Below are 25,852 nucleotides of genomic sequence, written 5' to 3'. Positions count from 1 at the left end.
GTCATGTATTTTAATGCATTATACTTTCTAAAGGTGTGTTCAATGCATAGATATGTATTATAATGTATTATAACTGTGGTTACAATTATTCATGAGACCATACAATGCATTATAAGGTGCATTATTAATGCATTATTACCGATTAGATTTCATAAAACAATTCTTAATACATAAAATAATCTGTAATACTCAATGTAAGTGACAGTGACAGACAAACTAAAGTTTACACAGCAATGCAAAATGATAAATCTGCTTAAACCGTTAAATCAGCAGCATAAAAAAAGCTTCATTAGCTCTAATTGCAGGCTTATCACACACTAGTCCAGATACGGCTGAAATCTGTCATCTGTGGACGCCTGAATAACCGACATGTTTCACTAGATGAATTAACCAAGCAGAACTGTTATTAGGATCTTATTGCACCTTTCTTCCTAAATGCAAAGAAAATGGAAACTAAATTAAAATGAACATCATCATTTCTTATTTACAATGCATAAAACTGAATAATTCTTTAGTGAAGAGAATCACAAAAGTGTCACAATTGCACAAATGTCGACAATCTACTATACGCCTTATAATAATAAAATAAATAATCATATAATGTTAATGTCTGATGAAGGTCTCGAAGATAATTATAGTCATCATATTTATTTCTATAGAGCTTTAAACTAGACAAACAAGCAGAAAATAACAGCAGGGGGTCATGAATTGAATTTTGACATAAGGGGTCATTATGCTGTAAAAATATTAAGTTTCAGAAATCAAAACTGCCTTGTTAGCTCAAAAACAGCTTTAATTGAAACCAAGCTCTCAAAACGACTCAGTATGACATCACAGTGTGGCGAAGGACCGCCTCTGCAGAAGATCGACGCCCACTTCTACATCATTGCCTCTTTAGCCCCGCCCACTGATTCACGCATGTCATGTGGTGGTCATGCTGCCTTCACATGCTATCGGAATTATGGTAACCAAGTTTCCTAGTAAAAAAAATTGGACATGAATGGCCTTTCAAGTCAAAAATTGAATGCGATGAGCTCGTAATCACGAAGTGGGAAGTAGGAAATTTCCGATGAAAGCAGCATAAATATAAGAGCAAGATACACAAATAAAAGTTTGACTATATTGGATCCGACAGTAATGTAGAAACACAGTACCAGTGTTTTTACCATGTCTCACTATTGCTTTGTCTGTTACAGATTGCTTGATATGTACTCGCTTTACCTTCACTTTACTGAAAATGATGAACGATAATTATAAGAACGACATGCCAGAAATGACGGTACATTCATTCATAACTCATTTACACAAAACACTGTGAGTTATCCTGTCAACTATAACTGTGGTAACTTAGCCACAGCCAAGACTTATTATAAAGCATATGTAATACACATAAATGTTTCAACTATGTAACGAGATAAACGCATTTCTGTTGTGTCTTCATTTCAACACTGATTTAATGTGATAAAATACAATACTACCTCACAAATACATAAGGAATATGAATAGATACAATTGATCAATTACCAAGACTGAAATATGGCTGAAGTTTTCAACATCTGAAGTTTTCAAAACAATTGCATACATGTAATGGCTGGCACATTGAAAATTATTTTAATATGCTTTACAAAATCATAACAGAGGGCGTTTACCTCCAAGTCTGAGTGTTTCAAAAAGAGGGTCAAAAATAGGATAGAAAATAGCATATCACTTCTAAATTAGGATGTAAAATCTTTCTAACATTATAAGTGAACCTAAAAAAAATGCAGCTCTACAGTGTCATTATTCAGCTCAGTTTAATCCAATGAAGAAATACACAGAAATAAAATCTATGTTTGTAGAGTGAATGATGCACTCTTCTTCTAAAGTTTGTGGTTTGTATTGTTCGAGCTGAAACTCCTTTAGTCGGCTGAGCTTCTGCCTTTCATGCTTCACTTGAAACACACACAGCTTGCGATGGAGTTGTAATGCATGAAATGATCTGACGTTTGAAGGAAACGAGTAAAAGCGCAAAGGTGGCATCTAGCCAGTTGACCAGGCTCTCACTCCATCGTCCCCGAAACACCCGTATAATGACAGATTTGTGCGTCCACTTTTAATTAAACTGCCAGACACATGCAGCTGCAATATTTATCGGTTGGGAAACGCTGGGTAGAAAAGACACTACATGTGAATAGGGTAAAAAATATATAGTGAACTGGTTCAGCTGAACAACAGCCGAAATGCATCATTTTCCTGTCATCGCCGTAAAGCTGCTTTGAATCAATCTGTACTGTATAAAGCGCTATAGGAATAAAGCTGAACAGTGATAGAGCTTGTAATTATATAAAAAAAAAAGATCTTGCTTAAGTCTCGGCCATGAACCAACACATGCTACTTGCTATGGCTAGACACTGACAGGTTGAATAGACACAACTGAACAAGATGTTCCTGGAAGTTTAAATGTGCATATCTGCAAGAAGTTTGTCAACTTTCAGTAATAGCATACAGATATTAGCCTCAAAGCTAAAATGCATGAACTAAAAGCCACACATATAGTTATGAGAGCATTCATACCGATATTATAAGTCACTGATGCCTTATATTGGGCCTGCCTGTGGCTAAAGCTAACACTTGTAAAGCGAACATCCTATACTAAGACTTCTAACTCAGGAAAGTAAAGCGATCTGAAAGCAAGCCTCGGGTTTAAGCTGTATTTGATCAAGCCTGTGGTTCGACCCCATACGCCGGCCTGCGTTGGCTATAAGCACATTGCTGTAATCCCGTGGACTACTGAAACGGGTAACTGGATCACTTCTTTAAAAAGCACCTTAATGGATTGGCCTGCCTGTCGCTGGTCTTCTTCTATAGCGCGTGCATTGACACTGAGAGCTTTGTCTGTCATGCATCTTTTACGTTCGCTATTGCAATCGGTCTCACCAGTTGGCACCAAACTCCAACATCTGGCTAACTTTTAAAACACTAAATTTTGTAAAGCGTCATCCAAACTAGGCCTAAAAGTGCCTCTTCTCCCGCAGCTCTGTGTTTATGCACAATAACGCATGCATTTTGTGCACAAATGCAATATGATTTGTCACCGAGGGCTGTAATCAAACGCAAGCGCTTGCCTGCCAATGACAGGACAGGTGAGTGTTATAATCTGTCCCGCACTGACGGCACGCGCACACAGACTCCTCAATCTCTTATAACACATGCATGTTACATCATTACGACATTCATGCAATTACAACCCGTTCATCTCTGCAACAACTCAAAGTATGAAGATGAATCTGCCACGCATGCACACCTACCCCTCTCCTGTGAGCTGATGGAAAGAAAAGTGTCCGCTCTCTGACTGTGGGAATCTTTGGTTCGCTTTGGGCCGAAGTCGCAGCTACCATCCAAAACCTCTCAACGCTACCAGGGCAACAGGCAGAGGATTATGGGACCGTACCATTCTCCTGTCAAAGGGGATTAGAGCGCACACAACATGGCCCCTTTCTTTCCCTGTGTGTGTGTGTGTGTGTGTGTGTGTGTGTGTGTGTGTCGCAAATGTCCAGATTACCCGTACTGGCGTTCTCATCCAGAGACGGCTTTACAGAGACAGTGGGGACGGGTTAGATTGAAACTTCAAATAGTCAGTAAATTGGATGTATTTTCATGCTATCCGTTAATATGCAACACAAATTCTGCAATAAACAAAAGTTTGGACACGTTTCACAAACTAACCTCAAGCACTGAGGTAGAAGCCTTTGGCTCACAAAAATGCATAATGAACAGTTAAGAACTTAAAGCTGATATTTTCTGCACCACTATTGTATAATTTATGAGTGTTTTCCCAAACCACACCTTCTGCTCCGCCCTCTGACTGCCATTGGTCACCATAACAGATAGTCCCGCCCACAACTCGCGTCATTGGTCGAGTCAGAGATGAGTGTTAAATTGGTGTATGGGAAAGCATTTTCACATCCAAAATAAACAGCAGAATTTCTATGGAAAATCTTAATAAATTCTATGAATAAAACAGAAACGGAACTAATCAAAAAAGAAACAGAGGGCCCTATCTTGCACTCAGCGCAATTGACTTTGTACACCGGCGCATATGTCATTCCTATTTTGCACCCGACGCACAGCGGACTTTTCCCTCCACAAACGCACGTCGGTAAATTAGGGAATGAACTTGCGCTCCCGGGGGCGGTTCAGTGAAAAGAGGAGGCGTGTTCCGGCGCAAACGTTCCCTGGTGCTATTTTGCAGTTCCAGAAAACAATTCCGCCACAGACCAGGAGAAACCTCGTCTAAAGTCAGCGGCGCGTTCAGATGCTATTTTAAGGGCGCATGCTTGGCCATAATGTAGCGTGTGCACAACACTTTGCTTCTCTACTCTACACAGAAGCAGTTTTCATTTTTGCAAACCATACATAATTACAAGGAAAAATATTAACACACGAGGGAAATCATTGTTGTGTCCATGAAGATGTGAAAAAATAGGCATAAATCTAGCTTACACATTTACCCAAATGATCATACGCCTGTTTAACCGAAGCTAATCTGGGTGTGTTTCTCCATCCCCAATGTCACTTCTCTGTGTTTTACGGCCCTGACGAGAACGTCGGTCTCCTCGGCTGTGAACCGCTCCTGGCAAATCCGCCGTTATAATAGCAATCCGCCATGGAACAAGCACGCCTGCTCTTAAAGGGAATGTGAGATGACGCTCTGATTGGTTTATTTCACGTTATGCCCAAACCACACCTATGAGTAATGAAGCTGCTTCAGACCAACACATTTTAGATTTGCGTCGGGCGCAAGAGTCATTTATCCCGCCGGTATAATAGCAACAGCGCCCGAGATCCGCCCACAAAGTTACTTGCGTTTCGCGTTTGATACTTGCGTTTTAGATCGTTAAAATAGGGCCCTAAGACTACATGTACTTTATCGTTAACACATACAGGTTAAATTAAAATGCACTGAACTTCTTTTTCAAGACTCGCAGCATGTGAGGAATTACGAGCCGATTCGAGTGCCTTACAAGCAACTCCCTAATTCCCAATCATTTTTAAACATGTTAAACGAGTCGGCCTGAATTTGACCGGTGTATAGAAGGTATTCACGTGACATCATAGTAGGAGGAATCACAGCGGTTACACCCACTCAGCTGAAAACACACAAAAACACAAGTAAAATGGGAAAGAGCTGTGCGATCGACTGTACAAATAGATTCTACAAGAAATCTAAGCACTTTCATTTCATCAAGTCAATTCAAATTTATTTGCATAATGCTTCACAATTTTTGCATTTCCAAGCAGCTTTGCAGAAAGTCATAATGTTATGTATGCACAATATACACAAACACACACACACGAACACGCACACATACACAAACACACACACATATATAAACATCCATGAACACACGCACACACATAAGCCCTTTTCATACAGAGATTCCAGAAAAAACACGGATAATGTGTCCCGGGATGGTTTGATTTTGGATCATTCACACAGCCAGTGATTTTCCAGAATCTGAGTGCGTTCACACACATCCCGTAAAGATCCCGTAAAGACACGTGACGTCAGGATGTGATAACTCCTGTCAGATGTCAGTTCTGCTGATAACTCTTCGTCATTTCTACAGGAAGACGAGTCCATACTCCCCAGTAGCGCCACTGGGTTTGCCAAGTAGGTTGTAGAACGGCCCGTGCGATGGCACGTGCGTCATCACTATGACACACCCCTTACAAACTGGTCCTGGCTTTGGTTCACACAGGCCGCGTTCCGGGACTGATCCTGGCAATGTTACTAGGTCCCCATCCCGGCATCAATCCCGGGACGTGTTTGCGTTCACACAGAAGGCACTCTAACAATTTTACGGCAATTTCCTGGGATCAACGCGCTGTGTGAAAAGGGCTATACAGACACACACATTCAAGAACACATACACATACACACACACACACACACACACACACTCGCACATACACAAACACGCACACATATATACACATACACTAACACACGTATGCACATGCACACATACATAAACACACACATACATGAACACAAACACACATACACAAACACACACACACACACACACACACACACACACACACAAACATGTGCACACATACACATGAACACAAATATATACACACACAAAAGTATATATACGAACACATGTACACTGCATATATCCACTCTATCATTGTGAGGACATTCATTGACACAATCTCTACCCATCACAGCTCAGCCTAAACCTACCCTTGACCTAATTATATCCTAATCCCTAAAACCAAGTCTTGACCCTCAAACAGGCCTTAAAGAGCTCTTAGAAAGGGAGGATCGGACAAAATGTCCTCACTTTACTCTCTTTGTCCTCAAAAAGCTAGTTGTACAAGTACACACACACACACACACACACACACACACACTGTGTTGGGTTCTGTATATAGAGTTGCTCATTAGCTAGTATTACAGATTATGGTGTAGTCCATTATATAAGAGCAGAAACATCATTCATTTCAGTGTAAACACAATAAGCCCTGAAAAAACCCCAGAGGAACAGACCCATCATAAACACGTGGACAATAATCCCGACTCCTTCACAGAGGAGGTGACTCCATCCAGGAAAGCATCCTCCAGATTCCCGTTTATATCAATGAATGACACTTAAGAGCACGGAGAAACGGCTGAGCAATAACAGCATTACAACAGTTTACCAGTGGACTGAGTGGATTAAACCAGGACGGTCAGTGTGAAGTAGGCCAGTGGTTCCAACTGGTCTTGCTTCACAACCCAGAATGTGAAGCAAAGACTCCAAAAGAATAATATGAACAATGTGGGAAGAACGGGAAAATTTAAAAATTGCTTCCCAAACATCTCTTGAATTATAATAATTTCACACAAAAAATTATTTTTTGTGACACTTTTAGCAGAGACCATTGACCAAAGTTATTACAGTTAACTAAGACTGTAAAAAATTAATAAATTATATATATATATATATATATATATATATATATATATATATATATATATATATATATATATATGTATATATATATATATACAGTCATGCTCAGAATTAATCATACCCCTGGTAAATATGATCAAAAATGGCTGTAAAAATAAACCTGCATCGTTTATCCTTTTGATCTTTCATCCAAAAAATTGGCAAAATCCTAACCTTTCATTGAAGTAAAAGAATCGAAAGTGGGGGGGGGGGGAATCACATTATGAAATAAATGTTTTTCTCCAAAACACGATGGCCACAATTATTCATACCCTTTTATTAAATACCTTTTTGCAATCTCCTTTTGCCAAGATAACAGCTCTGAGTCTTCTCCTATAATGCCTGATGAGTTTGGAGAACACCTGACCTGAGATCAGCGACCATTCCTCCATACAGAATCTCTCCAGATCCTTCAGATTCCCAGATCCATGTTGGCTCTTCTCCTCAGTTCACTCCACTCATCAGGTCAGGGGACTGGGACGGTCATGGCAGAAGCTTCATTTTGTGCTCCCGAACACATTTTTGTGTTGATTTTGATGTTTTTTTTGGATTGTTGTCCGATGGAAGATCCAACCACGGCCCATTATAAGATTTCTAGCAGAGGCCGTCAGGTTTTGATTTTTTATCTGTTGATATTTGATAGAATCCACGATGCCATGTATCTGAACAAGAAGTCCAGGACCTCCAGCAGAAAAATATGCCCACAACATTAAAGATCCAAATGCATCTGACCACAGAACCCTGTGCCGTCTGAAGACCCAGTCGTGTCTGACAACTGAATATGCTGGAGTTTATTTTTGGAGGAGCGAGGAGCATTTTTCTTGAAAACCTCCCAAACAACATGTGGGGATGTAGGGGTTGTTTGATTTTTTTTAATAGGCTTTCTGACCCCAAGACTCAACTAATCTCTGCAATTCTCCATCTGTGATCCTTGAAGAGTCTTTGGCCACTCAAACGTTCCTCCTCACCATCCATTAAGACAATATAGACACACGTCCTCTTCCTGGCAGATTCGTAACATCTTTAGTTGATTATAACTTCTTAATTATTGCCCTGATGGTCAAAATGGGGATTTCCAATTCTTTGGCTATTTTCTTACAGCCACTTTCTATTTTGTGATGCTCAACAATCTTTTGCTGCACATCAGAACTATATTCTTTGGTTTTACTCATTGTGATGGATGATTAAGGGAATTTGGCCTTTGTGTTTCCTCATATATAAACTCCTGTGAAACAAGAAGTCATAGCTGGACAATTTCATGTTCCTAGTCACCCTGGTGTGCTAAAAAAGGTAAATATTAATGGGAATATACTTCAGAGATATTTTATTCATAAAAAAGTCTAGGGGTATCAATAATTGTGGCCAACGTGTTTTGGAGAAAAACATTTATTTCATAATGTGATTTCCCCCCCACTTTCAATTCTTTTACTTCAATGAAAGGTTAGATTTTTGCCAATTTTTTTAATGAAAGATCAAAAGGATAAACGATGCAGATTTATTTTTTACAGCCATTTTTTATCATATTTTCCAGGGGTATGATTAATTCTGAGCACGACTGTATATATATATATATATATATATATATATATATATATATATATATATATATATATATATATATATATTGGTTAATTGAAATAAAATAAACATGAAATAAGATAAAATTAATTACAAATACTTTTATTTCAGCTAGTTTTCAAAGCAACACATCTCATTTTCATTTAGTACAAAAAAACTAAAACTGAAATAAATTAATAAACTATATGGAAAAAAATTTATATTTCAGCTAGATGGCAACTGAAAAAACTTAAATGTATAAAAAAAAATACTTAAACGAGCTAAAAATAAAATTAATTTTAGTAATTTAGGGCTGTAACTAATGATTATTTTGGTAATATTTTATTTTGAGTTATTGGTAGACTATATTGACTATTAATCGATTAATCATATGTTTTTGAGGTAATAAAAATAGATTAAGTGAACAATAGCCTTAATGACTTAAAATACATATATAATAACATTGGGGCAATAATAATTGGTTCAAAATAATATCAAAAGCAAGTAATCATATGATTTAATTGAACAACACTGTTAAAATACATAATATACATTAAGTATATTATGTATTATATCAAATGCTGGTGTTTTTACACTTTACAGCAGATCAAATCCTTGTTTAATATTGGCCAAATGACATTTAATTCAAATGTTTACTTAATCTTTAATATTTGGCCACTTCTTTACGATGGAAATGCTACAGCCACTTTGATTTCTTGAACAAGAACATGTGGACATCAAAACATGCAAACTCAGAACGAGGGTTTAGACTTTTATTTTGAAATTGTGATGAACAATTTGCATATTTAGAAACATACCCGATGTATTCTCCTGTGTCGGCGTAGGTTTATACGTGATTTACATCACAAATCCGGTGAAATGGCGCATGTTGCGTTTCCAGATGAACATTATAAGCAAACCAAACTCACAGCATATAGCCTACAGAGATGGAGTGTGAGACGCATGTAAACGATAACAGTGCAACACTTTGCTATGAAACACGAAGCGCATCAGACTTTATATGCATTTCCAAATGCATGTTATTGGAAACCCAAACAAACGGCAGACGCAGAGACTCATGAGGAGCAGCATTTACACTCTGAGACGCTGAAGAAACACGTAACCTGCACGCATGTATATAATTACATGCAATGCAATAATTCACGCATGCAATAATCACAGCGCCGCGCTTCACTCTGAAACACGCAGCGCATATATTTATTTAAATGAATCGCTTCTTTCATGATTTCATAATAGCACTATGCTATATTATGCATTTTAAATGCTTTTAATATCGTGCATCCTTAGAAAACGGTCTAATAATGCATTTCATGGATTCTCATCTGTAAAATGCGCCACTTCTGGCATTTTGCCGGTTAATCAACACAACCACGTGATATTTTTTAAGTGAGTACTCGAAATTAATCAGCTCTAGAACAAATAATATAAAAGACTGACCAGATATGAATAAAATAATATTGAATAAAAAAAAACCTGATGTCTTTCATAGATTAACATTCCTATGTTCATATTCACATCCCATTTTATTCATATCTCAGAGTGATTTTTTGCTCAGTGTTGGGAAACAGGCATGTTTTGTGCCGGCACTCACCCTGTCATCTTTGTCCTGTCTCTCTGAAGTGTGTTCTGTGGTCGCGCTGCTCTGATCTCTGGTGGAGGAGACCGACAGCTGTCTCTGGAGACGCAGAACCTCCTTCTGAGACTCCTTCAGGAGACGCTCAAACTCACTGACTCCCACAGGACCCTGAGCCAGACATGGAGGAGATCAATCATCGTGTTTTGCAGATCACTTAAATAGTCCTGCGGTGAGACACATTTAGGTTCTGTGCCAGGTTCACACTTCAATGTTATGCCTACAGTATGTACTTAAAAGTGTGTGTTCAGTGAATGCTGGCTATGTGCAGTACATGGCATCTCCTGCAGGCGGAGACATAAGACATCATAATGAAAATGCAAGAGGGAACTGAGAGCTGAGATATAAGAGCAAATGCACAGGAATCATGTTATGTATTTAGTAAGTTGGTCATATATTTTAAGAACTTGATTTAAAAACAGAATCTAATCTGATTCTGGTGCAAAATAAAATAAATATATCAATCAGTCAATCAATCGATAGCCATGAGACTGCATAATTTTGTTGGCAAAACATCTACTCCAAAGAGTGAACAGAATTGAAATATAAGAAAAACTGCACAGAAATCATGTTGTTTATTTAGTACTTATTACAAACATTAAGTTGATCATATATTTTAAGAACTTGATTATAAAAAACATATGAACAGAAAAGATCTAATCTGATTTTGATGCAAAATAACCTAAGAAAATAAGATGGAAAAAAAAGAAAGTTTAATTTAATAATAATAATAAAAAAAAAATAATTAAAAAAAAAATAAGCCTGACTGAAACTTTGTTGGAACTCCAAAGAGGGAACTGCAGAGGAATCATGTTATATATTTAGTAATTATTACAAACATCCAAACATGAACATATGAATAGAAAATATCTAATCTGATTCTGATGCAAAATAACCTAATAAGATAAAAAATAAAAAATAAAAATAAATAAATACAAGACTATGGCTGGCTAAAATTTGTTGGCAAAAATAAAATCTGAAGAGGGAACTGAGAGCTGAAATACATGAGCAACTGCACAGAAATCATGTCATATACTGTATTTAGTAACCATTACAAACATCCAGTTGAACATATGAACAGGACAGGACAGGACAGGACATCTAATCTGACTCTGATGCAAAATAACCTTTAAAAAAATAGTCAAAAGACTAAGGCTGACTAAAATTTGTTGGCAAAAATCAACTCTTTTTTAAGAACTTAATAAAAAAAAAAAAAAACACATGAACAGATCTATTCTGATTCTGATGCAAATCAGCAATACTTAAAGGGATAGTTCACCCAAAAATGAAAATGAGCCCATGATTTACTCACCCTGAAGCCATCCGAGGTGTATATGACTTTCTTCTTTCAGATGAACACAATCAGAGTTATATTAAAAAATGTCCTGGCTCTTCCAAGCTTTATAATGGGAGTGAATGGCTGTTTCTGTTTTGAAGTCCATAAAAGTGCATCTATCCATCATCTATCCATCATCTATCCATCATGCGATGCGTTTCTTTAAGAAAAATATCCATATTTAAAACGTTATGAAGTAAAATAACTTTAAAGTTTTTAATATGGATATTTTTCTTACACAAACTCATCGTTTCTCATCTTTCTTACACAAACTCATCAGATAAATGCACTTTTATGATGGATAGATGCACTTTTATGATGGAAAGATGCACTTTTATGATGGATAGATGCACTTTTATGATGGAAAGATGCACTTTTATGATGGATAGATGTACTTTTATGATGGACAGATGCACTTTTATGATGGATAGATGCACTTTTATCATGAATAGATGCACTTAAGATGAATAGATGCACTTTTATGATGGAAAGATGCACTTTTATGATGGATAGATGCACTTTTATGATGGAAAGATGCACTTTTATGATGGATAGATGCACTTTTATGATGGATAGATGCACTTTTATGATGGAAAGATGCACTTTTATGATGGATAGATGCACTTTTATGATGGATAGATGCACTTTTATGATGGATAGATGCACTTTTATGATACACAGATGCACTTTTATGATGAATAGATGCACTTTTATGATGAATAGATGCACTTTCATCATAAATAGATGCACTTTTATCATAAATAGATGCACTTTTATGATGAATAGATGCACTTTCATCATAAATAGATGCACTTTTATCATAAATAGATGCACTTTTATCATGAATAGATGCACTTTTATCATGAATAGATGCACTTTTATGATGGATAGATGCACTTTTATCATCAATAGATGCACTTTTATCATGAATAGATCCACTTTTATGATGGATTTGATGCACTTTTATCATGAATAGATGCACTTTTATGATGGAGAGATGTACTTTTATGATGGATAGAGGCACTTTTATGATGAATAGATGCACTTTTATGATGGATAGAGGCACTTTTATGATGAACAGATGCACTTTTATGGACTACAAAACATAAACGGCCATTCACTGCCATTATAAAGCTTGGAAGAGCCAGGACATTTTCTAATATAACTCTGATTGTATTCGTCTGTAAGAAGAAAGTGGATGGCTTCAGGGTGAGTAAATCATGGGCTAAATCTGAACTATCCCTTTAAGTCACAGTACTAGAGTTGCTAGACTTAGCAAATACTATACGGTGTTGTGTGTGATAGTGTGTGTACCTTGCCGTGCCCGAGCCGGTTCTCCAGCTGTCTGCACTCCTGCTGTAGCGCTGAGATCTGTTTGTCTCTACACAGGAGTGTGTCTGCGTGCTGCGCCAGGTCTCGGGCTCTCTGACGCGCAAACGCACGCTTGTACTGATCCACAGCGCCAGACTTCAGCGGCAGAGGAGAGTTTACCTGGAGACAGAATAACATCATCTATAGCATGTGTGTGTGAGTGTGCGTGTGTGTGCGTGTGTGTGTGGGTGTGTGAGTGTGAGTGTGCGTGTGTGTGTGTGAGAGAGAGAGAGAGAGAGAGAGAGAGAGAGTGAGTGAGTGAGTGAGTGAGTGTGTGTGTGTGTGTGTGTGTGTGTGTGTGTGTGTGTGTGCGCTGACACAAACGGATAACAGGTGTTGTGCTGTGACCGTCAGTCAATATAACCCATGATTCTCAGAGGGCCGACAGGTGGCCGTACAGGTGGACTAGAGTTACAGTGGAGTTAGAGTAACACACACACACACACACACACACACACACACACACACACACACACAGAGAGAGAGAGGGTGAGGAGTTCAGTGTCTTTATGTTTAAACTCTCTCGCATCATCATTCACTTCTCTACCACAGTGTTGTGTGTAGATTGGTCTTGTGTGTGTAGACTGGTCTTGTGTTGTGTAACCAGAATTGTGTGAGTAGTTTGGTCTTGTGTTGCGTAACCAGTATTGTGGGTGTAGATTGGTCTTTTGTTGAGTAACCAGTATTGTGTGTATAGATTGGGCTTGTGTGTGTAGATTGGTCTTGTGTTGCGTAACCAGTATTGTGTGTGTAGATTGGGCTTGTGTTGTGTAACCAGTGTTGAGTGTGTAGATTGGTCTTGTGTTGTGTAACCAGTGTTGAGTGTGTAGATTGGTCTTGTGTTGCGTAACCATTATTGTGTGTGTAGATTGGTCTTGTGTTGTGTAACCAGTATTGTGTGTGTAGATTGGGCTTGTGTGTGTAGATTGGTCTTGTGTTGCGTAACCATTATTGTGTGTGTAGATTGGTCTTGTGTTGTGTAACCAGTGTTGTCGCTCTACATCAAAAGCTCAATGTCACTGTAAAACACAATGTTGTTTAACAATAGATCTGTAATGTATTTAAATAGTCACGGTCATTCAGAACAAAGTCAACTTGCACATAACCATCAATAAATCTGTGGTTTGCCTTTATATCTGAGACATAAGAGAGCGATGAATGAGTGTGTTTGACTAGTAAACACTGGATGGGTTGGGAAGGCGTCTATTGTACAGTTTAACAGGCGCTGAATCATTTCAACATCCAGCAAAAGGCAAAATGAGAAAATCTTTCTCGTTAATCGACATTTAAATAAATTAATATTAGAATATTAGATTTTTATGAACCCGAATATCGAGTACAATATTTTTGAAAAACGCCCATCGCTACTTTAAAGTGCTGTAATGCAGTCCGCACGCTCAGTGACATGAGAAGAGCTGAAGATGAACATGAACACACACCACTTTCAGGTTGGCCTCCTGCAGTTTGCGCGCTCTCTCCTCCAGACGCTTGGCGATGACGGCGAGTTCAGTGTTCTTCTTCCTCAACCTCTTCACCTTCTCCTCCGTCTCTGGAGAACTGCTCTTCCTCTGAGGAGACACGGGTGGTGGACAAGAGACACTCACAACCAGATTTAACATTGTTCAAGGTGGTGAAATATATAAAGCAACATATTTGGTGTTAAAAAAAATTTTTAACATTCATTGTTGCACCACAGGACTATTCCTATGGAGTTAATATTGTGCCATAATTAAACAAATCCAGCATTTTGCAAACAAACTCGATCTGCTTTGCAAAGGAAAACTCGACTCGCAAACAAACAGAAAGCAATGTGCAAGTACAAAGGTAAATTTGAGCGAAAATGCAGTGGAGTTACAAATGTTTTACAAATATAAATAAATGAGCCTAGATAATATTTCACAAATAAATACAACCCATCCAACAAATTGCATGTAACCTTGGCTTTTTATGAGATCTCTCGGCTCGATTTTCTCTCAAATGTGTCCAGGCAGATTTTCTCACAAATGCAGTTGAGAAACTTCCTCTTCTAAAACAGTAGATGGCGCTAAGATAGGGGCTTAATTTAGGAGGGGATCAAATCAGTGCTTCTCCCAGGAGACTAGCGCTAAATTAATCCCCTATCCTAGCACCATCTACTGTTTTAGAAGAGGAAGTTGCTCATCTGCATTTGTGAGAAAATCGAGCCGAGAGATCTCATAAAAAGCCAAGTGTCTCACAATCATAACAGACAGATATGCATTTGTATGCACTAGATTTGGTATTTTTTCAAAAGGTTACATGCAATTTGGTTTGTATTTATTTGTGAAATATGTTGTAGGCTCATTTATTTCTATTTGCAAAACACAATGCATATGTGTTACTCCACTGTATTTTCGCTCAAATTGACATTTGTACATGGACATTTTGCTTTCTGTTTGTTTGCGAGTCGAGTTTTCCTTTGCAAAGCAGATCGAGTTTGTTTGCAAAATGCTGAATTTGTTTGTTGAATTATGGCACAATATTAACTCCATATATTCCTGACACAGGCATTGAAATGTGGGGTAGTTAGGGGGGTTTGGATATCTCTGACCTACATATGTACAATTTTTTTATTCAAAAAATGGATAAGAAATAGCTTTAAAACCATGTCAGTGGGCATTAGATTATTTGTCAATACCTGCTCTCTCCTCATATCCATCATTCTTTTTCTCTCAGTCTCCTTATCCTGCCCTATTTCTTCCCCTCCTAAAGCTGAACTTTGATTGATAGTCTTTTCATTTTCATCTGTCAGTGAAGAAAGTAAACATAGGCTCAGCTGATATTTATGTTTTTATGAATCATTTTCTTAGACAAGTAAATTTACTCAAGGCTACCAGGAAAGCTGAGTCAGTATTGCCGATAGGAACCTTCTACAAGCTTTGGAATTTGAAAACGTCTGTTTTAAATAATACAAATTATAGGTTATGTTTACTGCAGTTGGTGGAATTGGCAGATGTTCCCTTAGACATCATGCACTGTGGAAACGCGTTAAAGCATTCTCAGGTATAAATATGCAGCATTAACGCACGTAGGTGATTTTGAATGAATATCTCACGTCGATATACAATGGTCACATAATGTTAAAACTAATCCTGCTATTGATATCTTTGTAAGACTGCCGACCCTATAGAACAGTGGCAAGGGCAAACAAATGTCCGGCGAATATCGAACCTAAAACTAACTTTACCGTGCAAAACCACCGTGAGTGCATTTCACGCATTAGTAATCGCTGGCGTTCAGCGGGAGGGGAGGAAGGAGTTTGTCTGCATGCGTGAACCGGCGTAGATGCACTCAAGTCAGAACCGTGATTGAGGACATAACGTCGGGAAGCCTGTTTGTGTACCGCCTACCATCCCGCTATCATTGATATTAATGAATCTATTTATTTATTAATTTATCTGATGTGACGGAACACAGTTCTGGCCCACTTTATCTATCTATCTATCTATCTATCTATCTATCTATCTATCTATCTATCTATCTATCTATCTATCTATCTATCATCTAACATTTTTATACAAAATACTGAACAAACAAATCACTTCAAATTAAACTGCAACTCAAATGCGCGTGTGTCCTGTCTGCAGACTGAGACGAGCTGTGCTGTGACGATGAGCCCTCACCAGGATCCGGTTCTCCTCTCTGAGAGCGGCGCAGGATTTCTCCATCTCCTCCAGCGCTCGCAGAAGCTCTGAGTTCTGACGCACCAGGAACCCGTAATCCCTGCCATTCTGAGGAGAGGAACACACACTCAGATCAACACACACTCACACCAGTCTTATCTGTCACAGCTGAGAAAGAAAGCGAAGATAGAGAGGGAGACATACAGAAGACTACGCTGAAGAGTGGAGGCCATACTTACACCGACGAGTAGATGAAAACAGTCAAATAAAGTAATATTCAAGGCATTCAGTGATTTTATCATAGTTAAGGAGTAGGAATGTGTCCAAAGCCTAAATCCCAATTTGGAAAGGCACGGAATTTGAATAACACATTCTACGGAGCCCCTAAAGGGACATTACTTTACATCAGATTTCACTTATCCTGTGAAGATAGTAAGGAGAGATGATTGACAGGACGATGATGTCAGAGGATTTGGCGATTCTAAGCGTCAATGACAAATATCTTATCTTGTCAAATGTGCGGTAACTCAGTAGCCTATGAATTTTTAATAATGTTTAAATGGTGTAATATTTGTGAATTTGATTATGTAGCTCCTTATCCATTTTCTTGCGAGTGCCGTCAAGATTACTCTCTGGTGCCACGAGACTCCGTCCACAAGCTGTGCTGATTGGCTGACTCCGCCCACACGATGTTCTGATTGGCTGACTCCGCCCACACGATGTTCTGATTGACTGACTCCGCCCACACGCTGTTCTGATTGGCTGTGGGTTTTGATTGATTTTGACGCATCTCGCAGTCGTGTCTCGTCTAGTGTGGACAGAAATTATTTGTCACTGGAATCTTATCGCATCTGGTTAGGACATGGTGTGATAGTGAAAAGCGAGGGCGCATTCAAAAGTGATTTCAATACCCCGCATGTTGAAGCATATGTACAATATAATTACCCAACTATATAATTGCAAGAGAATGCAAAAGCAATGACATCTTTTTCCTCCCATTTCATATTTTTTTGTCCGTTTAAGGGGCTTAAACGGACAAAAAAGCGCCGTTTCTTTCCAAACATGGTCTCCGGGAATATTTTAGGTACTAAACCGAGTGAAAGAAAAAAACTTTTCATTTTCATCTCATTTTTTCATTTTCACTTTTCAATTCTGGTAAATCAGCATATATCAGCTCTCTAGTTAATGAGTTCAGCTTCTCCGCTGGACAAAAACTAAACAAAAAACACACACAAAAAAACTATCAAGAACTCAATGTTAAATGATTAGAAATCTAAACAAGACCATTTCTGACATGTCCCTGTTGGTCTTAATTTCTCTCCATCTCTAACGACCCGCTGGCCATATCTGAGGGGTAACAGCTTTGATTCGAGTGTGTTTTGTTCATGTCCTGCCAGCTGGAACTGGAACTGATTTCAGTGTTTTCACTGCTTTCAGTGGCATTAATGTGAGATGTAAATACAGAGAAAAAGACTTCTTGTACAGCCTTTTTTATTGGCCTGTATTGTGGTACACATGCATGTGCTGTATTTATGCTTTGTTTTTTAAAATATAAATTAACACTTGTATTCTGCAAGGAGGACACATTAAACTGACATTTATGTTACAAAAAAATATTTCAAATAAATGCCTGAGTCCCTGAGTTTTAGCCACTATGCCACTAGTGCATGAAGCAAATGTTCAACAGCTCTATTATTGTATCCATATTAATGTGCACAAGACTGCACAACACCAACTACCTAGTAACACCATAGCAACCACCAAAAATACCTTAGCAACCGCCCTGAACACCCAAGCAACAGTCTAGAAACGCTCTAATAACCACCCAAAATACCCTAGCAACCACACAGAACACCTTAGCAACTGCCTAGCAACCACCCACAACACCCTAGCAACCACCCAGAATACCTTAGCAACTGCCTAGCAACACCATAGCTACCACCCAGAACACTCTAGCAACCGCCTAGCAACAACATAGCAACCACCCAGAACACCCTAGCAACCATCCAGAATACCCTAGCAACCACATAGCAACCACCCCAAACACCCTAGCAACCACCCAAAATACCCTAGCAACCGCCAAGCAAACCCAGACTTCAGCTCAGGTCCTGCTCAAATCTCCTGCCAAACACTGTGTGCCAAACCTGAGACCCTGAGATCATCTGATGCCAGGACGTTCAGATGCCAGACGGACAGACCAGACCATCAATCACAGCAAAATAAGATGTTAGGGCTGCATGATTTGGATGAAGACATTTTTAAATTAAAAATATATTTTTTTCTGGTAAAAAATTGCGATTTAAAATGTGATTTTTAAACAAATTTAAAACAATTATTAAGAGGGTTTGTTGTGCATGCTTGTACGGCTGCACAATTTGGCCCACAGTTTTGTGCTTGTATATAAATATGACTAATAATAATTATTATGATCATGATTATCATTACAAAATAAAAATATGAAACTTAATAAGAATTAAGTATTACTACTGTAATAACCCAGAAAAGCGCGATATAAATGTAACAAATTAATAATTATAAATTTCATTATTAAATATATAGTATATTGGTAACACTTTATAATAACTGCATGATATTAATCATTAGTTAAGCATTTGTAAACAGTTAATTCATCATTTCTAAAGCATTAATAGACATTAATAAGCAGTTTATAAGTACAGCTATAAATTATTCATTCTTGATTTGTAAGCATATCTATAATGTGTTTAATAGTTGTATTTTCATAATTAATGATCAATTTATCATTTCTAAATGAAGTATTGCATTATTTACAAATCAATTTAGGTGTTGTCAGTGATTCATAAGAGCACTTAGAAAGTGTAAGTAAATTATTAATAAACTATTTAAATGTACATTCATACATCTTATTATGATGAATTAACGGTTTACTAATGCTTAACTAATGATTAATAGCGTGCAGTTATAAAGTGTTACCAGTATATTTATATAATTTGACAGTTTTTAAGAATAAATATAATAATATAATATTTAAAATAATACAAATTTTGGTATTATTGGGAATAGTGATATATTATTTGGTACAAACAGGGAAAACCTGTTAACATGCAGGAGGCCTATAACTATAAATCATTCGAAAGGAACACTTCAGTACACTGTCCTGGAGAAACAACATAGATTAGCATATGTTTACTTCAAGTTTCTTTAGAAAGAAGTATTATTTTTCATATTTTTACCCAACATTTGGTGGTGTAAGCATCATTGAGCGCTGTAAACACAGGTAATACATGTTTCGTTCATTCTGGAAGCCGAAAAATAAGCAAGCAAACTAATAAAGCTTATGATGTTCCAGAAAAATCACCACTTTATTTATTAATCATGCGGCTCTATAAGATTTACACACACACACACACACACACACACACACACACACACACACACACACACACAAAAAAAAAAACACTTATGGGTTGATGGATAATTATATTGTATTCTATTGTATCTTCACTAAAAGCAAAAAGCTTTCTACATTGTTTCCGATATAATTAATGCAGCTTCTCTTGCAGTGAATGAACATTCAACAAAAATAACAGTAAATGATTTAGGAACTTCTATAAGAGCCACAACAGCAAAAAGCTTTTTGTTTTATTTTGTTTTGAGTTCTCCTACAACAGGTTTACATGCATCAAAGGTCTAAAAAACACTTTAATTTTCTCATCACATACAGTGCGCATCACTTAATTTCTCAGAGTCTGAAAACGGTTCATTTGAAGATTCAGTCTCTCTAAACTCCTCCCTCCTGAGAGCCTGCTCTGCTCTGATTGGTCAGACGGCTCAGTCTGCTGTGATTGGTCGACTGCTTACAGCGTGTGTCGGAAACCAAACGTCCATTACTATATCTGAATCTCAGCTCAGCTGCTGTATTATAATATTCCTGAGAGTCATACGCTGGAAGATGTCGTCATACAGATTTGTCATTTTCTTAAAGTGCCCCAGTTATGATTTTTCGTATATTCTCTTCTAATGCAGTGTGTAATATAGCTATCTGTGAATGTAAAAGCTCTGCAAAGTTTTAAAGATCAAAGCGCATGTCAAATAAAGTGATCCTGAACGTCTGAAATGATTAGTCAGCAATTCCAGTCTCCCTTCCTTATGTAACAAATTTGCATAATGCCAGCCTGTGCTCTTGATTGGCTGAGCAGCGTCTCTTTGCTCCACCCTCAAACACTGCAGTTGTATCTGAGACTGGAAGAGTTTAGTTCGTGTTGTTCATGTTTTCCGCACTTCTAGAGAACGAGACTCACACTGGAACTGATACGGAAAACCCAACGCCATCGCTACTGTTCGTGTCACTGAGGAAGAGCTGAGATTCAGATATAGTGATGGACGTTTCATTTCCGACACGCGCTGTAAGCAGTCGACCAATTACAGCAGACTGAGCCGTCTGACCAATCAGAGCAGAGCAGGCTCTCGGGAAGGAGGAGTTTAGAGAAACTGAATCTTCAAACGAACCATTTTCAGACTCTGAGAAATTAAGTGATGCGCACTGTATATGATGAGAAAATTAAAGTGTGTTTTAACCTTGGATGCATGTAAACCTGTTGTAGGAAAACAACAAAATAAGAACCTTTAAAATAGCATAATAGGGGAGCTTTAAATTTGGTGTAAGTAATGTTGAAGAGCGCTGTCAATCACATGCAATCGTGTCTGCAGTGCTAAGCTGAAAAGCGCTGTGATTGGCCAGTGCACTTCTGCATGACTCTTATCTCTCCCGCCGGGGCTGTTGGGATATGATTGATGCCTGCTCATTACCGAGGCGTCCAGTCATCCTTTTGTCCCGATTATGGATGGGTTGCATCGCTCTACATTAATAGTTGCGAAGGGTCTTCGAGCAAAGCTCATCTCCATAAAAACAGAAACCTCCATCAACACCATAATGGAGTCGACAGGGGTTCCCCGGCTCACAGATGGGAAAACACACTCAAACACACATCCCGAGGCAACACAACAAACACATGGCCAGACATTACACCCAAAAATCTGATTCATGTTTGAGATGATTCAATTAGAAAGCCTGTTTTAGTGTCAGGAAATGTTTAATATTTCATGACAATTCATTTTACAATAATGAATTACAGTAATCTAATGATAATCACTATTGACAATTAATAAGAATTAAAAAAAACTCTAAAAAATAAAATATCCATGCAGCGGGGAAATGTAAAATGCAACCAAAAAAACTACTGATAATAGTTTCTTTATGAAAAATATAATTTTATAGGCTATATTTTAATCAGACTGAGTGTAAGGAAAAAGTGATCACTGTACAAGTTTTTTATGTCAATTTAATGCTAATTTAATTCCCCTAAAAAACAATGATTTATGTGTATCATTCAATTAGACTTAGGATATAAGAGACATAAATGAGAAGGAAAACACTCATTAGTTGCATGTCATTAATTTCACACAGACCTCATTCATATCTCGCTCTCTCTCTCTCACACACGCACACGCACACGCACACACAAAATCAGGAGTGTTTTCTCACTATCAGGAATATTTCCAGAAAACAGCTCTTGATTTTTTTTATAAAACAGTGTTTCAAAGCAGCTTTAGAGAAAACCACGATGTTAATGTTTATAATATCTTAATATGTTCATGCCTTATAGTTGAATTTTGCACATTAGAGCTGGGCTTCTCTGTCGGTTAAATTACTGTAACCTAAATTATTAATTATGTCCCCTGTGAGTAATAAGAGTATTGTTCAAACCTTTCAATAATCATCAAGAATAAACACATTTAATGGTTTAATCTAAGCCGTTTACATTTTTATTATTATTATATTTAATATTACAATATTTATATTATAATTTTTAATATAATACAATTAAAAAAATATTAATTTAACTGTAATTTAACTGTATATTTGATTTTTTATTCTTGTTTATAATTTTTTTTAAATACATAATTTATACATAAAAATTATGTCATTGACATAACGAAATGCTGTATGACATATTAAGTCATAATTATTAGATTAAAGTCAAAATTATGACATACACAATGACATGTACTTGTTTTTCACTGTGCAAGAAAAAAAGCGAAATAATTGCATTTTCTAAAGTAGATACATAGACAGATAGAGAGAACGATAGATAGATAGAGAGAACGATAGATAGATAGATAGATAGATAGATAGATAGATAGATAGATAGATAGATAGATAGATAGATAGATAGATAGATAGATAGATAGATAGATAGATAGATAGATAGATAGATAGATAGATAGATAGAGATAGATAGATAGATAGATAGATAGATAGATAGATAGATAGATAGATAGATAGATAGACAGATATATAGAGAGAACGATAGACAGATAGATAGAGAGAACGATAGACAGATAGATAGAGAGAACGATAGATAGAACGATAGATAGATAGATAGATAGAACGATAGAACGATAGATAGATAGATAGATAGATAGATAGATAGATAGATAGATAGATAGATAGATAGATAGATAGATAGATAGATAGATAGATAGATAGATAGATAGATAGATAGATAGATAGATAGATAGATAGATAGATAGATAGATAGATAGATAGACAGACAGACAGATATATAGAGAACGATAGACAGATAGATAGAGAACGATAGATAGATAGATAGATAGATAGATAGATAGATAGATAGATAGATAGATAGATAGATAGATAGATAGATAGATAGATAGATAGATAGATAGATAGATAGATAGATAGATAGAGAGAACGATAGACAGAGAGAACGATAGACAGAGAGAACGATAGACAGAGAGAACGATAGATAGATAGATAGATAGATAGATAGATAGATAGATAGATAGATAGATAGATAGATAGATAGATAGATAGATAGATAGATAGATAGATAGATAGATAGATAGATAGATAGATAGATAGATAGATAGATAGATAGATAGATAGATAGAGAGAACAATAGACAGATAGATAGAGAGAACGATAGATAGACAGACAGATAGATAGATAGATAGATAGATAGATAGATAGATAGATAGATAGATAGATAGATAGATAGATAGATAGATAGATAGATAGATAGATAGATAGATAGATAGATAGATAGATAGATAGATAGATAGATAGATAGAAAGATAGATAGATAGATAGATAGATCAATCGACAGATAGATAGAGAGAACGATAGACAGATAGATAGAGAGAACGATAGTCAGAGAATAATAGAACGATAAAACAATGGATGGATGGATGGATGAGAGAGAGACAAACAGACAAAAATATGACATAAAAATTTGAAATTACTAAATAATGTAAATTTTGATTTTGGCAAAATTTCAACATTTTAATCTCAAAGTTATGACTTAGTATTTGAATGTCTTTAAATGTCATATTTCAATGACTTTTCAAGTCATAATTTTCAATGCAGTATGGCATAATATTGACTTTTTTACATTATAACCATGATTTCCCCAAGCATGTTTTCTCTTCCAGTCCTGCATTTGTTATTGCTGTGAGAAACACTCAGTGCAGGTGTGGGAATATTCCGGCTGAGAAAAGACGGTTCCCATCATCCCTTGCTCTCTCTTCCTCTCTAATCAACAAAGATGCAAACAGAGATAATTGAAGACCGCGCGCTGCTTTCAATCACACGCTGACCCGGCGACGAGTCTGGAGGCGGTTTCCATGACGACGCCGTTTCCAAGCCAGCGCTCCGTCGGCTAAAGGCCAGGAGTTTGTTACTCGAGGGAAATAACGTTAACAAACACGTAATGACGGAAGCGCAGGTGTCGACCCCTGCGTGAGATGACTGTTCTCAGATCAGTGACGACACGGCCCCTGGGTTACAGCACAAACACTAACACACGGGGCCTTTCAGTCCAGAACTCCACATGAAGTCAATTAATCAGACACAATTCAGCACAGAGAAAACCCTCCAACACAACAGAATCTGAGCTCACAATACTGACTGACACTGGAGAGAAAACGATGGAGAAATGCCATAAATCATTGTTTACTAAATTCATGCATGAAATAAATGAAGCTTCAAGAGAAGAACAGTACATAAATGCTACAAAAATATGCAGTGGACAAAGGTTTGATTGTCATTTTCCTAAAACTAGTTTAATTCACTACAGGTGAATAGGGTAAAATTTTAAAATAATAGATATCACTATGAAACTTCCTCAGTTGATTACTTACACAAGTATATAAAAAAATGTATTACAAGTTTTAGAAATGTGTATGTTTAATTATGCAAATTAGGCATTATCTCATTAAATATGCACGGTTTTGCATATATTTTCGGTAGATAGATCTGGACATATGATAAAGCCAGGTGCAAAATTCTTTTTTAATTTTTCACTTGTTTACACACAAGATGAAAAACAAAATTCTGAGGGATTTCAGGATATATGCTTTCATTACCTAGGAAATCCAAATATACTGTCCATAGCCTTAAATCGATTTTCACCATATTTTTTTTTATTAAAATGTCACATAAATCAGGTCCCAGTCACGACAGACTTCAGTAAACAGACGGATCTCTCCGTGTCACGTTGGAATGCTAACTTCTTGGTAAATTTGGGAGAAACTTACTGCCGCAAGTTAACAAAATGTAATAAAATAAACATCTTAATGTATATTTTCAACGTTTTCTTTATAGCAGCTTTAAAGAACACATATATTGAAGGAGTAAACTAGCCTAAAATCTCTAAACTGACCACTGCATGAAAAAATCTGTTTTTGCCTGCCGTGTCTCGCCTTAAGTTTCATTAATATGACAAAACTTTAGATTAGGTTTAAAAAAAAATGAAATGAGCTTAAACTGTCGTTGGCTTTTATTCTTCCATTAAACATACAGAAGAAATTAAAACTGAACGCCATGGCAAAGGGCAAAACTTACCTTAATTTCTGCATTCACTATGGAAAAGAGCTGCATGCACATTCTGCTAAATTTATCCTTCTAAGATCTATAAAAGAAATAGTCTCACAGGTTTAGAAAGTCATGAGTTTGAATAAATGATGGCATAATGTTCATCTGCAGGTGAACAAGGTGTCTATCTCTATCTCTCCAAACTGACTGAACGGCATTGTTAAACTCGTCTATCTCTATCTCTCCAAACGGACTGTCCGGTCTGGTTAAACTCCAGCAAAAAGAGGCAACAGCGCTGAGAGGCGAATAACAAGCGCAGGATACGTCAGGACAGACGTTTAGATGTGACACTCAAACTGTGCCGTGTCAGAAACACTTGAGTGAATTCAGTGAGTGTTTAAAGAAACACATTCACTTTCACAGAGAGGCTCA

General features: G+C 37.1%; 1 protein-coding gene across 3 annotated transcripts in view; it reads right to left on the bottom strand.

Annotated features, from left to right (window-relative positions):
- Window positions 1–25,852, bottom strand: part of LOC308690281 (RIMS-binding protein 2-like) — a 128,981-nt gene that overhangs the window by 55,138 nt on the left and 47,991 nt on the right. For all 3 annotated transcript variants that reach the window (XM_081364667.1, XM_081364668.1, XM_081364669.1), the window contains exons 2-5: window positions 16,546–16,653; window positions 14,344–14,472; window positions 12,848–13,024; window positions 10,156–10,308 (exon numbers count right to left, since the gene is read on the bottom strand). In XM_081364667.1, coding sequence (XP_081220793.1) covers window positions 10,156–10,308; window positions 12,848–13,024; window positions 14,344–14,472; window positions 16,546–16,653 — 567 coding nt within the window. The remainder of the gene's footprint in view (window positions 1–10,155; window positions 10,309–12,847; window positions 13,025–14,343; window positions 14,473–16,545; window positions 16,654–25,852) is intronic.

This window comes from Scardinius erythrophthalmus, assembly GCF_964197995.2.
Source record: "Scardinius erythrophthalmus genome assembly, chromosome: 5".
NCBI classification, from domain to species: domain Eukaryota; kingdom Metazoa; phylum Chordata; class Actinopteri; order Cypriniformes; family Leuciscidae; genus Scardinius; species Scardinius erythrophthalmus.
Note: the sequence above shows the minus strand (reverse complement) of the source record. Positions and strands in the feature narration are given on the sequence as shown.